Source organism: Jaculus jaculus, chromosome 8 (genome assembly GCF_020740685.1).
Source record: "Jaculus jaculus isolate mJacJac1 chromosome 8, mJacJac1.mat.Y.cur, whole genome shotgun sequence".
Classification (NCBI taxonomy): Eukaryota; Metazoa; Chordata; class Mammalia; order Rodentia; family Dipodidae; genus Jaculus; species Jaculus jaculus.
The window spans coordinates 10,401,213-10,416,466 of record NC_059109.1 but is presented as its reverse complement, the minus strand read 5'-3'; the positions used below and the strand labels follow the sequence as shown (position 1 = coordinate 10,416,466).

Genomic DNA, 15,254 nt, shown 5'->3' with positions numbered 1-15,254 from the left:
AGAAAGAAAGAAAGCCAGCCAGCCAGGCATGGTGGTGCAAGTCTTTAATCTCAGCACCATAGGAGGCTCACTGTGAGTTTGAGGCCAGCTTGAGAGGACACAGTGAGTTACAGGTCGGCCTGCGTGGAGTGAAGCAGTGCCTGCTGGGGTGGGGGCGGGGGGAGGCGTGAATTGTCTCTCGCTCTTATCTGCCCTCCCCCAGCCCAGCCCCTGGATCTCCCCATGCAAACAGTGCCCTTCTGCTCTCACTTTGTCAACTTTTTTGCTCTGCCATGCTTTTTCTTATTTATTTATGCATTAAATATCTATATCTATATCTATTATCATTTATATCTATATCTATATCTATATCTATATATGGCTTTAGAGATGACTTAGCAGTTAAGCGCTTGCCTGTGAAGCCTACAGACCCCTGTTTGAGGCTCGATTCCCCAGGACCCACGTTAGCCAGATGCACAAGGGGGCACATGCGTCTGGAGTTCATTTGCAGTGGCTTGAGGCCCTGGCGTGCCCATTTTCTCTCTCTCTGCCTCTTTCTCTCTCTGTCGCTGTCAAATCAATAAAAATAACAAAATATAAATATATTTGTTGACAGCTTCCGTACTTATAGACAATAAATCATAATAATTGCCTCTCCTTCCCCACGTTCCCCTTCAAAATCCACATTCCGTCATATCCCCTCCCTCACTCCATTAGTCTCTTATTTTTTTTTTAATTTTTTTTTATTTATTTATTTGAGAGCGATAGACACAGAGAGAAAGACAGATAGAGGGAGAGAGAGAGAATGGGCGCACCAGGGCTTCCAGCCTCTGCAAATGAACTCCAGACGCGTGCGCCCCCTTGTGCATCTGGCTAACGTGGGACCTGGGGAACCGAGCCTCGAACCGGGGTCCTTAGGCTTCACAGGCAAGCGCTTAACCGCTAAGCCATCTCTCCAGCCCCATTAGTCTCTTATTTTGATGTCATCATCTTTTCCTCCTTATTATGAGGGTCTTACTAGGCACTAGGAATAGATAAAACCCTATTGCTGAAGACTCCACATGCTTGGGCTGCAAGGTCACTGAGAAATCAAACTGGGGCTGAGCGGAAAACCTCTTCCCTGTAGACCAGCCGACTGTAAGATGGGAAAAGGTGCCTTTGTGCAGCCCGATGGGAGACAGAATCCATCAGTGGTGAAAACGCTGGACACTATTGGCCAGCGTATCTGTTATGAGGGAAAACAACTGCTCTCTAACTGGACTAGAGGCCCACTCTATGGGAGGGAACACATGCCTGGTATTGAAAACCTAATCAAAAGCCTATGGTGGGGAAGGTCATGAGCCTTAGGAGAGTAACGCCTGTTCTTGTCTGGCTAAAGGCATATATGGTGCTTACCAAACGGCTCTGTAAACACTTTACTTAACATTTATACCCATGTATTAATACTACTATCACTTTTGGTTACAGAAGCTTCTTTTTTCAGATAGTGGTGACCGCTGGGATGACCCAGAAGGCACCATAGTGATGAGAAGATGTGACAGAGGCGCGTTCAGCACTGAAACATCTCTACCACACTTTCCAAAGCTCAGGGACCATTGCAGAAGAGGTGGCAGAAAGAATGTAAGAGCCAAAGAAAGGGTAGGACTGCTTACAATGCAATCCTCCAGACAGAAAATGGCCTCAATATACATGACTTTGCAGTGCCTAGCACTACCTTCCCAAGACCCTCACACACACGTGTGTGTGTGTGTGTGTGTGTGTGTGTGTGTATGTATATGCTGGAGAGTGGTGGCTAGGGAACTAAACCTGGGTCTTTAGGCTCTACAGGCAAACACCGTAACCACTAGGCCATATCTCCATATACTTTGTTTGTTTGTTTTGTTTTTCGAGGTAAGGTCTCCCTCTAGCTCAGGCTGACCTGGAATTCACTATGTAGTCTCAGGCTGGCCTTGAACTTGAACTCATGGCAGTCCTCCTACCTCTGCCTCCTGAGTGCTGGGATTAAAGGCTTTCGCCACCACGTCTGGCTTTCTCTCTATATATTTTTAATTTTTTTTAAAATTTCTTAGAGAGAATGGGCACCCTGGGGTCTTTAGCCCACTGCAAAGAAACTCCAGATGTATGTGCCACCTTGTGCTTTACCTGGGTCCTGGGGGATCAAACACTGGTCGTTAGGCTTTCGCAGGCCAACAGTGCCTTAACTGCTAAGCCATCTCTCCAGCCCCTGCTCTTTTTATTTTAAAGAAACATTGCATGTTTTTCTTTGCTGACTGCCATCCTTTCGAAAATAAGATGATCCCCAGACTTGAAAGCAGCCTGCAGGAGCAGGACTTGATCCCCAGCAGACGCATGTCCTTTCATAATTGTCATCTGTACAAATGCCATTTTGTGTCTTGAAACGGTTGACGTCACCTAATCTTGGAAGCCTGTCCACCGATGGACACAGAATCATTTCTTCTGCGAACGGCACTCTCGCTGGGGAGCCAAGCTCTTGATTGTTATGCCTTTGGGCTATTTCCAATTTGGGGCTCTTTATTCATTCACCCGTGAACTCCATGCATTCGGGCTCTGCCTATTACAGCTTCCCTCTTAAAGGTCATTATCACTGGTCTTCCATCAAGTCTCAGCAGCGTCTCCCCAGTCAGCGACTGAGCCCTGTCCTGACTTTCATGGACTTTGCCTTATTAACCACCCTCGTGGCTGTCCACCGGCCCATCGATCCCACTCTGGAATTCCCGCCTCCTTGCCTTGTGTTGTCTTTTCGTTTTAATATTTTATGTATTTTAGTTAGTTAATTTTTTTTTTTTTTATTTATTTGAGAGCAGCGGACAGAGAGAGAGGGAAAGAGGCAGAGAAAGAGAGAGAGAAAGAATGGGTGCATCAGGACCTCCAGCCACTGCATGTGAACTCCAGATGCATGTGCCACCTTGTACATCTATCTGCCTTAAGTGGGTCCTGGGGAATCGAACCTCGAACCAGGGTCCTTAGGCTTCACAGGCAAGCGCTTAACCGCTAAGCCAACTTTCCAGCCCTTATTTATTTATTTATTCGAGAGAGAGTGAGAGAATGGGTGCACCAGGGCCTCTTGCCAGTGCAAACAAACTCTGGACACATGTGCCACCTTGTGCATCTGGCCTTATGTGGGTACAGGGGAATCGAACTCAGGTCCTTAGGCTCTGCAGGCAAGCACTTTAACCGCTGAGCCCCTTTTGTTGATTTTTTTTGTTGTTGTTGTTGTTGATTTCCTTAAGACAATTTAGTTGGCCGTGGTGGCACACACCTTTAGTCCCAGCACTCAGGAGGCAGAGGTAGGAGGATCAGTGTGAGTTTGAGGTCAGCCTGAGACTACAAAGTGAATCCCAGGTCAGCCTGGGCTAGAGCAGGACCCTACCTCAAAAAAACCAAAACAAACAAACAAAAACCAGTAAAAAGATTACTACTACTGTTGTGTTGGAGAAAATCATTAATTTTTTGCATGTGTCTGAGTGGTGTGTGTATGTGGACTATATATGTGTATGCATGGCGTGTATGTAGAGTGTATATGTTGTATGTATGGTGTGTATATGTGGAGTGTATATGTGGCGTGTGTATGTGGAATATATGTGTGTGTATCTGTGGTGTGTATACATAGAGTGTGGGGCTGCAGGGATGGCTTAGTGGTTAAGGCGTTTGCCTGCAAAACCAAAGCACCCAGGTTCGATTCCCCAGGCCCCACGTTAGCCAGATGCACAAGGAGGCGCAGGTGTCTGGAGTTCCTTTGCAGTGGCTGGAGGCCCTGGTGCACCTTTAATCCCAGCACTTGGGAGGCGCAGGTGGGGGGATCACCATGAGTTCAAGGCCACCCGGAGACTACATAGTGAACTCCAGGTCAGCCTGGGCCAGAGTGAGACCTTACCTCCAAGAAAATGAAAAACAAACAAAAAAAAAAAAAAAAAAAAAAAAAAAAAAAAGAAAGAAAGAAACTGGAGCTGCCATTGTTTTCAGTTCTAATAAATAGCCAGTGAATGCCAGCCGTGCTCCTGGGACCACCCCACTGGAGTTACAGGCATGTGTCCACACCCGGCTTCCCCCTCCCCGCCTCAAGTAGGGTCTCGCTCTAGCCCAGGCTGACCTGGAATTCACTGTGTAGTCTCAGGGTGGCCTGGAACTCACAGAGAGCCTCCTACCTCTGCCTCCCTGCTGGGATTAAAGGCGTGCGCCACCATGCCTGGCTTCATTGTTTTTCCTTTGTTTGCCTGTTTGTTTCATTTTCTCAAGGTAGGGTTTCACTGTAGCCCTGGCTGACCTGGAACTCACTCTATAACCAGGTTGACCTCAGATTCATGATGATCCTCCTACCTCAGCCCCGCCCCCTGCCCCCCAAAGGCTGGGATTAAAGGTGGGCACCACCACACCTGGCTTCATTGTTACTTTTGTGTTTGATGTGGGAGGTGGAAATGAGCAAGATGCTTTAGCCACAGTCATCTCCGCAGCCCACCGATCTTTTCCTTTTTTTTCTTTTAAGTATTTTGTTTGTGTTTATTTATTTGACAGAAAGAGGCAGAGAGAGAGAGAAAGGGAATGGGCGCACCAGGGCCTCCAGCCTCTGCAGATGAACTCCAGTCGCGTGCGCCCCCTTGTGCAGCTGACTAATGTGGGACCTGTCTGGAGTGTCAACTTTTATTGGAAATATCCACATGATATTTATAGTAAAAACAGGATGGGAGTTAAACTACAAACTTACATGCTATTAAACAAGGGGGGGTGCCTATTACAAGAAGTCACAAGGTTACATAGGTCAATTGGGGGAACTGAGGCAAGAAACATACTATGCTATGTAATCACAAACATATTTAGAACCAAGGAGATACAGGGAGGTCATGGTACGTTGCACAGAGGTCTCATCCCATTCCTTTTACATTCTATTTTCCAAGACTATATAGTCCCTGTAAGTGGATTATTTATTCACTTATTTTTAATTTTAAAAAATTATATTTATTTATTTATTAGACAGAGAAAGAGGCAGAAAGACAGAGAGAATGGGCGCACCAGGGCCTCCAGCCACTGCAAACAAACTCCAGATGCGTGTGCCCCCTTGTGCATCTGGCTAATGTGGGTTCTGGGGAATTGGCTTTGCAAGCAAACGCCTTAACTGCTAAGCCATCCTCCAGCCCTTATTTTTAATTTTTGCATTTTATTTATTTATTTATTACAGAGAGAATGGGCACATCAGGGCCTTAAGCCACTGCAAACGAATTATAGACATATGCGCCACCTTGTGCATCTGCCTTACACGGGATCTGGGGAATCAAACCTGGGTCAGTAGGCTTTGCAGGCAAACGTCTTAACCACCGAGCCATCTTTCCAGCCCAAACTTGGCCAATTTAAACATCCATGTTAGCATCATCCAAATCAAGATATAGAGCAGTGCCACCATCCTAGAAAGTTCTATGGCACCCCTTTTGAATCAGTTGCCACTCTACCTCAAGAGTCAGAACTTCATTAACATAGAGTTTCACCCAGAGCCCAGCAGTATCTTCTTGTTTTACGTCTAGCTTCATCCACTCGGGGTATGTGGTATACAGTAGCCATTTGTGCCTTCCTAGTACCAAGTTATGTGCCAAGTCCATCGTATGGCTGTGTATATATGCTATTTGTTCATCCAGCCTGTTGTTTTCTACCTCTTTATTTATTTATTTTATTGACAATTTCCACGATTGTAAACAATATCCCATGGTAATGCCCTCCCTCCCCCACTTTCCCCTTTGAAACTCCACTCTCCATCATATCCCCTCCCCCTCTCAATCAGTCTCTCTTTTATTTTGATGTCGTCATCTTTTCCTCCTATTATGATGGTCTTGGGTAGGTAGTGCGTTGCAGTCAGGTTCATGTTGCTGGTAGAAATCACCTGACCAAGAGCAGCCTGTGGGAAAAAGAGGTTTATTTTGGCTTACAGGCTCGAGGGGGAAGCTCCATGATGGCAGGAAAAACGATGGCATGAGCAGAGGGTGGACATCACCCCCTGGGCAATATAAGGTGGGCCATAGCAACAAGAAAGTGTGCCAAACACTGGCATGGGGAAACACCCATAAGCCCGCCCCCAACAATACACTGACTCCAGAAGGCTTTAATTCCCAAATCTCCGTCAGCTGAGAACCTATCATTCAGAACACCTAAGTTTATAGGGGACACCTGGATTAAACCACCACAGAGTGTTTCTACCATAACAGACATGCCACTATTGTATTTGCGTAGAAGTCCAATCATCTGTAGCTAGGATCCACATATGAGAGAGAACATGTGGCGCTTGGCTTTCTGGGCCTGGGTTACCTCACTTAGTATAATCCTTTCCAGATCCATCCATTTTCCTGCAAATTACAAAGCTTCCTTTTTCTTTACTGCTGAGTAGAACTCCATTGTATAAATGTGCCACATCTTCATTATCCACTCATCAGTTGAGGGACATCTAGGCTGGTTCCATTTCCCAGCTATTATAAATTGAGCAGCAATAAACATGGTTGAGCACGTACTTCTAAGGAAATGGGATGAGTCCTTCGGATATATGCCTAGGAGTGCTATAGCTGGGTCATATGGTAAATCTATTTTTAGCTGTCTCAGGAACCTCCACACTGAGTTCCACAATGGCTGGACCAGATTGCATTCCCATTAACAGTGTAGAAGGGTTCCTCTTTTTCCACATCCTCACCAGCATTTATGGTCATTTGTTTTCACAATGGTGGCCAATCTGACAGGAGTGAGATGGAATCTCAATGTAGTTTCAATCTGCATTTCCCTGATGTCCAGGGATGTAGAGCATTTTTTTTAGATGTTTATATGCCAGCTTTATTTCTTCTTTTGAGAACTCTCTATTTAGTTCCATAGGCCATTTTTTAAATTGGGTTATTTGATTTCTTTCTTTCTTTTTTCTTTTTTTTTTTTTTGAGGTAGGGTCTCACTGTAGGCCAGGCTGACCTGGAATTCCATAGTCTCAGGGTGGCCTTGAACTCACAGCGATCCTCCTACCCCTGCCTCCCGAATGCTAAGATTAAAGGCGTGCGCCACCACACCTGGCCTGTTTTATTTCTTAGTATTTAATTTTTTGAGTTATTTGTGTATCCTAGATATTAATCCTCTATCAATGTATAGCTGACAAAGATTTTCTCCCATTCTGTACGTTGCCTCTTTGCTCTGTTCACAGTGTCTTTTGCCATACAAAAGCTCTGTAAGTTCATGAGGTCCCAGTGGTTAATCTGCGGTTTTATTGCCTGAGCAATTGGGGTTATATTCAGAAAGTCTTTGCCAAGACCAGTACGTTGAAGGGTTTCCCCTACTTTTTCCTCTAGCAGTTTCAGAATTTCAGGTCTGATGTTAAGGTCTTTAATCCATTTGCACTTAATTCTTGTATATGAAGAGAGAGAAGAATCTATTTTCATCCTTCTACAGATATATATCCAGTTTTCCCAACACCATTTGCTGAAGAGGCTGTCTTTTCTCCAATGAGTATTTTTGGCATTTTTATCGAATATCAGGTGGCTGTAACTACCTGGACTTACCTCTGGGTCCTCTATTCTGTTCCACTGATCTACATGTCTGTTTTTGTACCAGTACCAGTGCTGTTTTTGTTACTATGGCTCTGTAGTATAGGTTAAAATCAGGTATGGTGATACCACCAGTCTTATTTTTTGTTGCTCAGAATTGCTCAAAATAGTGAATTCCAGGGCAGCCTCAAAAAAACAAATCATAGGGCAGGAGCGATGGCTTAGCAGTTAAGGCATTTGCCTGCAAAGCCAAAGGACCTTGATTTGGTTCCCCAGGACCCACATAAGCCAGATGCACAAGGGGACACATGCATCTGGTGTTCCTTTGCAGTGGCTGGAGGCCCTGGCACACCCATTTTCTTTCTCTCCATCTCTGTGCCTCTTTCTCTCGCTCGCTCTCTCTCTCAAATAAATAAATAAAAATAAAGTTTAAGCCCGGCGTGATGGTACACACCTTTAATCTCAGCACTCAGGAGGCAGAGGTGGGAGGATCACCATGCGTTCAAGGTCACCCTGAGACTACATAGTGAATTCCAGCTCAGTCTGGGCTAGAGTGAGACCCTACCTTGAAAAACAAACAACAACAAATAATAATAATAAATTTAGAAAATAATAACCTTCATCATCAACATCATAAAATTAAGCAGGTAAAAAGAACTTCTAGCCAAAGAAAAATTATTATAGCATCTACACTCGTGCTTGACACAATTTTTTTTTAAATTTCTTTTCCCTTTCTTTCTTTCTTTCTTTTCTTTCTTTTTTTTTTTTTTTTTTTTTTTTTTTTTTTTTGGTTTTTCCAGGCAGGGTCTCGGTATAGCCCAGGCTGACCTGGAATTCACTATGTAGTCTCAAGGTCTCAGGGTGCTCTCGAACTCATGGGGATCCTCCTACCTCTGTCTCTCAAGTGAGTGCTGGGATTAAAGGCATGTACCGCTATGCCCGGCTTAAATTGATTTTTATTTGAGAGAGAGGGAGAGAGAAAGAAGCAGATAGACAGAGAGAATGGGCACACCAGGACTTTCAGCCGCTACAGATTAATTCCAGATGCATGCACTACCTTATGTGGGTTCTGGGGAATTGAACCTGGGTTCTTTGACTTTGCAGCCAAGTGCCTTAACTGCTAAGTCATCTCTCAAGCCCGTGTGTGTGTGTGTGTGTGTACATATATATATATATTTTTTTAATGCATGAATTCTTACCACTTTGGGAGTTGGTTAGATGTTATTTGCAAAACTAAATGAAACTCAGCACTTGGGTGGGGCAAACCAGGAAGAGGAGGGCAAAAGAGAAGCTTTGCTATCAGCACATTAAAGATGGGAGGCTTTGTGCTTAAAAAAAAGAAAAGAAATACAGAAAAGCAAAAGGCTGGTCGTGATGACACACTCCTTTAATCCCAGCACTTGGGAGGCAGAGGTAGGAGGATCACCATGAGTTCGAGGCCACCCTGAGACTCCATAGTGAATTCCAGGTCAGCCTGGGCTAGAGTGAGACCCTACCTTGAAAAAAAAAAAAAAAAAAAAAAGCAGAAGACGCCACATGGACCTGTAATATCAACCAAGGGGGCTAGCCAAGTTTTCTCAGTGATTTCTAGGTTCACTGACAGACCCTATCTCTAAAACTAAGTGGTGTGTCCAACTTTCATCTCAGCCCTGGGGAGGCTGGGGTAGGACGATCCCTGTGAGTTTGAGGCCAGCCTGGAACTACAGAGGGGCTGCTAGGTCAACCTGGACTACAGTGACACGTCACCTGGAAGACGCTAGCATACAAACAAGAGTGGCAGCTACTTAATCTGTGTGGTTTATTTTTAATTTAATTTCATTTAATTAATCAATTTTTTTCTCTTTTATAAGTTCTTTATACAATTTTTTAAAAGTTGTGTACACAGAGCTTGGATTATGGCTGAGACACTGGACGTTTAGGAATCACCAAACTTCTCTCTCTCTATTTTTTTTTTTTCTTTCATTTGGTTTTTCGAGGTAGGGTCTCACTCTAGCTCAGGCTGACCTGGAATTCACTAGGTAGCCTCAGGGTGGCCTCAAACTCGTGGTGATCCTCCTACCTCTGCCCCCCACCCCCAATACTGGGATTAAAGGTGTGCACCACCAAATTTCTCTTTTTAATATGTTTATATATTTATTTACAAACACAGAGAGCGAATGAATCGATGTGCCTCCAGCCACTGCACATAAACTCCAGGTGCATGCGCCACTTTGTGCATCTGGCTTTACATAGGAACTTTAATTGCTCAGTCATTTCACCAACATATATATATATATATGAAGTCTTATTTATTTGAGAGAGAGAAAGAGGCAGAGAGAGAATGGTCACGCCAGATCCTCCATCCACTACAGAAGAACTCCAGACACATGCACCACCTTGTACATCTGGCTTATGTGGGTCCTGGGGAATCAAGCCTGGGTCCTTTGGCTTTGCAGGCAAGTGTCTTAACTGCTAAGCCATATCTCCAGCCCTATTTTTATTTTTTAAATTTTATTAAATACACATTATCTATCTCCCCTCTCCCCCCACACACATGTACAGAGAGACACTGAAACTATAGGTCCTTTTCCTAATAACCTTACTTAATACCTCCTTTACTTTTTGGTTTTCCTGAGGTAGGGTCTCACTCTAGGCCACGTTGGCTTGGAATTCACTATGTAGTCTCAGACGGCGGTCCTTCTACCACTGCCTCCTGAGTGCTGGGATTAAAAGGTGTGTGCCACCATGCCGGGCTCTCTCTCTTTTTTTTTTTTAATTTTTTTTGTTTACTTTTATTTATTTATTTGAGAACAACAGACAGAGAAAGAGGCATATATATATAGAGAGAGAGAATGGGCGCGCCAGGGCTTCCAGCCTCTGCAAACGAACTCCAGACACGTGCGCCCCCTTGTGCATCTGGCTAACGTGGGACCTGGGGAACCGAGCCTCGAACCGGGGTCCTTAGGCTTCACAGGCAAGCGCTTAACCGCTAAGCCATCTCTCCAGCCCTCTCCCTTGCTTTTTGATTTCTAAAGTTTTGGGGGAAATTTTATTGGTCTTTGAAGTGTAAATTTCTGGGAACTAAAGTTGTGGGTCAAAGTGAAATAATTTGGTTCAGTTAGAGGCGGTCCTCTGAGAATGTTTCATTTTAGGGCCTAAACTGCATCACTTGCCTCACGGATTCAATGGGGGTGGATGCAGACTTGTGAAGGTGATTAGGAGGGGTTTTTGCATGTACCCTCCCTGTAATGAGTCAGTCTGTTTTAGGGACTGTCGCCCTGTCCCCTAAGCAAATGGAAGCCTTAAGCATTCTCCCATATCAAATTAGCAAGTGTTTCAGGTACAGTGGTGCGCTGTGATACTTACACTTGGGAGGCGGAGACAGGATGATTTGGTTTTTTGGAGGTAGGGTCTCACTCTAGCCCGTTCAGACCTGGAATTCTCTACATAGTCTCAGGGTGGTCTTGAACTCGCAGCGATCCTCCTGCCTCTGCCTTCCGAGTGCAGGGATTATAGGCGTACGCCATCATACCCAGCATAAGTTAAATATTTTTAAAAATATCTGAGCCTGGGTGGTTCTGGCATTCACTGTGGGAAGGCCAGGCTTGTGAGGGCTCTGGATCCCGGCTGCAAGATGAGGGGCTGAATCCATGAATGGTGAAAAGATGAGTTACCCAAGCCTTGCAGCTAATTAAGTAGCAGGGCAGGGATTAGAACTCAGGTCTCCTGCCTCCCAAGACGGTTAAAATGAGTCTGCGGAAGCAAAGCCCCAGTGACTTTTTTTCTTGATTTTTCAAGGTAGTGTCTCACTCTAGCCCAGTATGTATTCTCAGGGTGGCCTCGAACTCATGGCAATCCTCATACCTCTGCCTCCTGAGTGCTGGGATTAAAACCATGTGCCTCCACACACTTTTTTTTTTTTTCCTTCAATTTACTTATTAGAAACAGAGAGAGGGAGGGAAAAGAGAGAGAGAGAAAGCGTACTCCATGGCCTCTAGCCACTATAAACGAACTCCAGACTCATGTACCACCTTGTGCATCTGGCTTATGTGAGACCTAGAGAATTGAACCTGGATCTTTTTATTTATTTATTTATTTACTCATTTAGTTTTGGTTTTTCAAGGTAGGGTCTCACTCTAGCCAAGGCTGACCTGGAATTCACTATGTAGTCTCAGGGTGGCCTCAAACTCATGGCGATCCACCTACCTCTGCCTCGTGGGCCACCACGCCTGGCTATCCTGGATCTTTTCGATTTGCAGGCAAGTGCCTTAACCGCTAAGCAATGTCTCCAGCCCCCCAGTGATTTCTTAAGGCAAATCATTGGACAGCCAGTTGTGGTAAAATTAAATTCTGTTGTGGATTATCAAGGGGTCCTGGCCTGGCTGTGCAGCTGTGTGAGCATAGCACAGGAACGGGGAGAGGGGGATAGACAAATGGACAGCTGGAGAATATTTTATTTATTTACTTGAGGGAACAATGTGCTGTGCGTAAGTACACAGAAGAGGAGGGTGTGATGCCATCAGAAAGCAGTTCTTTTCATAGCGATATGTTTATGGAATATTTTTCAACTTTTTTTGTTTATTTGTGAGAAAGGAAGAGGCAGAGAGAGAGAGAGAGGGAGGGAGGGAGGGAGGGAGGGAGGGAGAAAATGGGCATTCCAGGGTCTCTAGCCATTGCAAATGAACTCCAGGTGCATGTGCCACTTTGTGCATCTGACTTACGTGGGTCCTGGGGAATTGAACTTGAGTCCTCACACTTTGAAGGCAAGCACACCTTCATCACTAAGCCATCTCTCCAACCCTTCCTTCCTTCCTTCTTTCTTTCTTTCTTTCTTTCTTTCTTTCTTTCTTTCTTTCTTTCTTTCTTTCTTTCTTTCTTTCTGTTGTTGTTGTTGTTGTTTTGTGGTATGCTGTCTTCTTTCATCACCTTGTGAATAGGAGAGGTGTTAAATGGCGGATTGAATAACAGTCTTTCTTCCTCCCCCTTCCCCAGGTGAGGTCTTGCTCTAGCCGAGGCTGACCTGGAATTCACTATGGAGTCTCAGGGTGGCCTCGAACTCATGGCAATCCTCCTACCTCTGCCTCCCGAGTGCTAGGATTAAAGGTGTGCACCACCACGCCTGTCATCCTTGGGTATATATTAAGGTTGAGGCCAGCCTAGGCTACATAAGAACCAGCCAGAAAAAAATTTTAAAAGGATGCAAAAAAATAAATAATTAAAAGAGGCTGGAGAGATGGCTTAGTGGTTAAGGGATTTGCCTGCAAAGCCAAAGGATCCCAGTTCGATTCGCCAGGACCCATGTAAGCCAGATGCACAAGGTGGTGCATGCATCTGTAGTTCATTTGCAGTGGCTGGAGGCCCTTGTGTGCCCATTCTCTCTCTCTCCTTCCCTCCCTCCCTCTGCCTCTATCTCAAATTAATAAGTAAAATATTTTTTTGAAAGAAATTATATATATATATATATTGACAGGTTCATTGACTGGACCCTCCCAACCCCCAGCAGACCCATTTCTGTGTTCAATTGCCAATAGTGCCTGACTTAACCCAGGTGAAGAGCCGAGATGGGAAGTGAAGCCTATTGAGGTTCAACAGGTGGCTGCCTCCCTGTGACCTTGTCTAACTTGGGCTGTTGTTAAGTAGTAATGTGGTCACTGGGGGACTCTCCATCCTTTTTCTTTTTTTTTTTTTTCAAGGTAGGGCTGACCTGGCATTCACTCTGTAGTCTCCGGGTGCTAGTATTAAAGGTGTGCGCCACCATGCCTGGTGTGACTGTCCAGCCTTCTGCAGACAGGCGTGAGTTTTCCCTCAGGCTCCAGGTCAGCACATGCCATCACTAACACTTGCCTCGCTATATGCACAAGTCTTTTTTATTTATTTATTTAATTTTTTTTGGGTTTTCAAGGTAGGGTCTCACTCTAGCCCAGGCTGACCTGCATTCACTTTGTAATCTCAGGGTGGCCTCGAACTCACAGCAATCCTCCTACCTCTGCCTCCCGAGTGCTGGGATTAAAGGCATGCGCCACCATGCCCGGCTTTTTTTTTTTTTTTAACTTTTTTTTTAGTTGACCACTTCCATAATTATAGACAGCAAGTCATAATTGCCTCCTGTTGTAGTCAGGTTTACATTGTTGGCAGAAAACACCCGAACAAGAGCAGCTTGTGGGGGAAAAAAGGTTTATTTTGGCTTACAGACTCGACAGGAAGCTCCATAGTGGCAGGGAAAACGAAGCCATGAGCAGAGGGTGGACATCACCTCCTGGCCAACATCAGAGACAACAGCTATAACACCCATACCCCACCCCCAGCAATACACTGCCTCCAGGAGGGCTTAATTCCCAAATTGCCATCAGCTGGGGACATGGCATTCAGAGCACTTACAGTTTATGGGGTACACCTGAATCATACCACCATACCTCCCCCAACTTTCCTCTTCACAAATCCGCCCTCCATCATATCTCCCCCAATCAGTTTTTCTTTCATTTATTTCTTTTTCTTTTCTTTTTTCTTTTTGGTTTTTCAAGGTAGGGTTTCGCTCTGGCCCAGGCTGACCTGGAATTAACTATGTAGTCTCAGGGTGGCCTCGAACTCATGGCAATCCTCCTACCTCTGCTTCCTGAGTGCTGGGATTAAAGGCGTGCACCCACCATGCCCAGCTTTCTTTTTCTTTTTTTTGGTTTTTATTTGTTTTTCAACATAGGGTCTTACTGTAGCTCAGGCTGACCTAGAATTCCCTATGTAGTCCGAAGGTGGCTTTGAACTCATGGCAACCCTCCTACCTCTGTCTCCAGAGTGCTGGGATTAAAGGTGTGCACCACCACGCCCAATGCTCTTTTATTTTGATGTCATCTTTTCCTCTTTACTACAAGGGTCTTGAGAAGTAGTGCAAGGCACTGCAAGGTCATGTATGCTAAGGCCAATTTCTGTCTGAAAGATTGTATTTTAGGTAGTCCTACCCTTCCTTTGGCTCTTGCATTCATTCTGCCACCCCTTCCACAATGGACCTTGAGCCTCGGAAGGTGTGATAGAGATATTGCAGTGCTGAGCACTCCTCTGTCACTTCTCAGCACTGTGGTGCCTTCTGAGTCAAGCCAAGGTCACCGCCATCTGAGAGGAGAAGCTTCTCTAACCAGAAGTAAGAGTCATATTAATATATGGGTGTGCAGGCCCAGAAAGCCAAGCGCCACATGTTCTCTCTCATATGTGGATCCTAGCTACAGATGACTGGGCTTCTGCATGAGAATGAAAATACTTAGTAGCAGAGGCCAGTAAGTTAAAAAGTAGACATAAAGGGTAGAGAAAGGAAGGGAGGAGGATACTTAATAGGTTGATATTGTATATATGTAATTACAATGATTGTAATGGGGAGGTAATATGATGGAGAATGGAATTTCAAATGGGAAAGTGTGGGGGTGGGGAGGGAGGGAATTACCATGGGATATATTTTATAATCATGGAAAATGTTAATAAAAATTAAAAATATATATATATGGGTGAGATGGCTTAGTGGTTAAGTGCTTGCCTGTGAAGCCTAAGGACCCCCCCGGTTTGAGGCTCGATTCCCCAGGACCTACGTTAGCCAGATGCACAAGGGGGTGCACGTGTCTGGAGTTCGTTTGCAGTGGCTGGAAGCCCTGGCACACCCATTCTCTCTCTCTCTCTGTCGCTCTCAAATAAATAAACAACAAAAAAAAATTAAAAGAAAACTGCTTATAGGGCAGTTTGGTGAGCGTGATATATGCTTTTAGCCAGACAACAGTAGGGTTACACTCCTAGAGCTCA

At 44.9% G+C, this 15,254-nt stretch overlaps 2 protein-coding genes across 2 annotated transcripts in view; both read left to right on the top strand.

The window, feature by feature from the left end:
* Positions 1-15,254, top strand: part of Ccnd3 (cyclin D3) — a 97,815-nt gene that overhangs the window by 43,202 nt on the left and 39,359 nt on the right. The window lies entirely within an intron of this gene.
* On the top strand, positions 11,223-11,944 carry LOC123462697 (U6 snRNA-associated Sm-like protein LSm6). Its single transcript, XM_045155673.1, has 2 exons — positions 11,223-11,241; positions 11,769-11,944. The coding sequence occupies exons 1-2, from the start codon at positions 11,223-11,225 to the stop codon at positions 11,942-11,944; spliced, it is 195 nt and encodes a 64-aa protein (XP_045011608.1).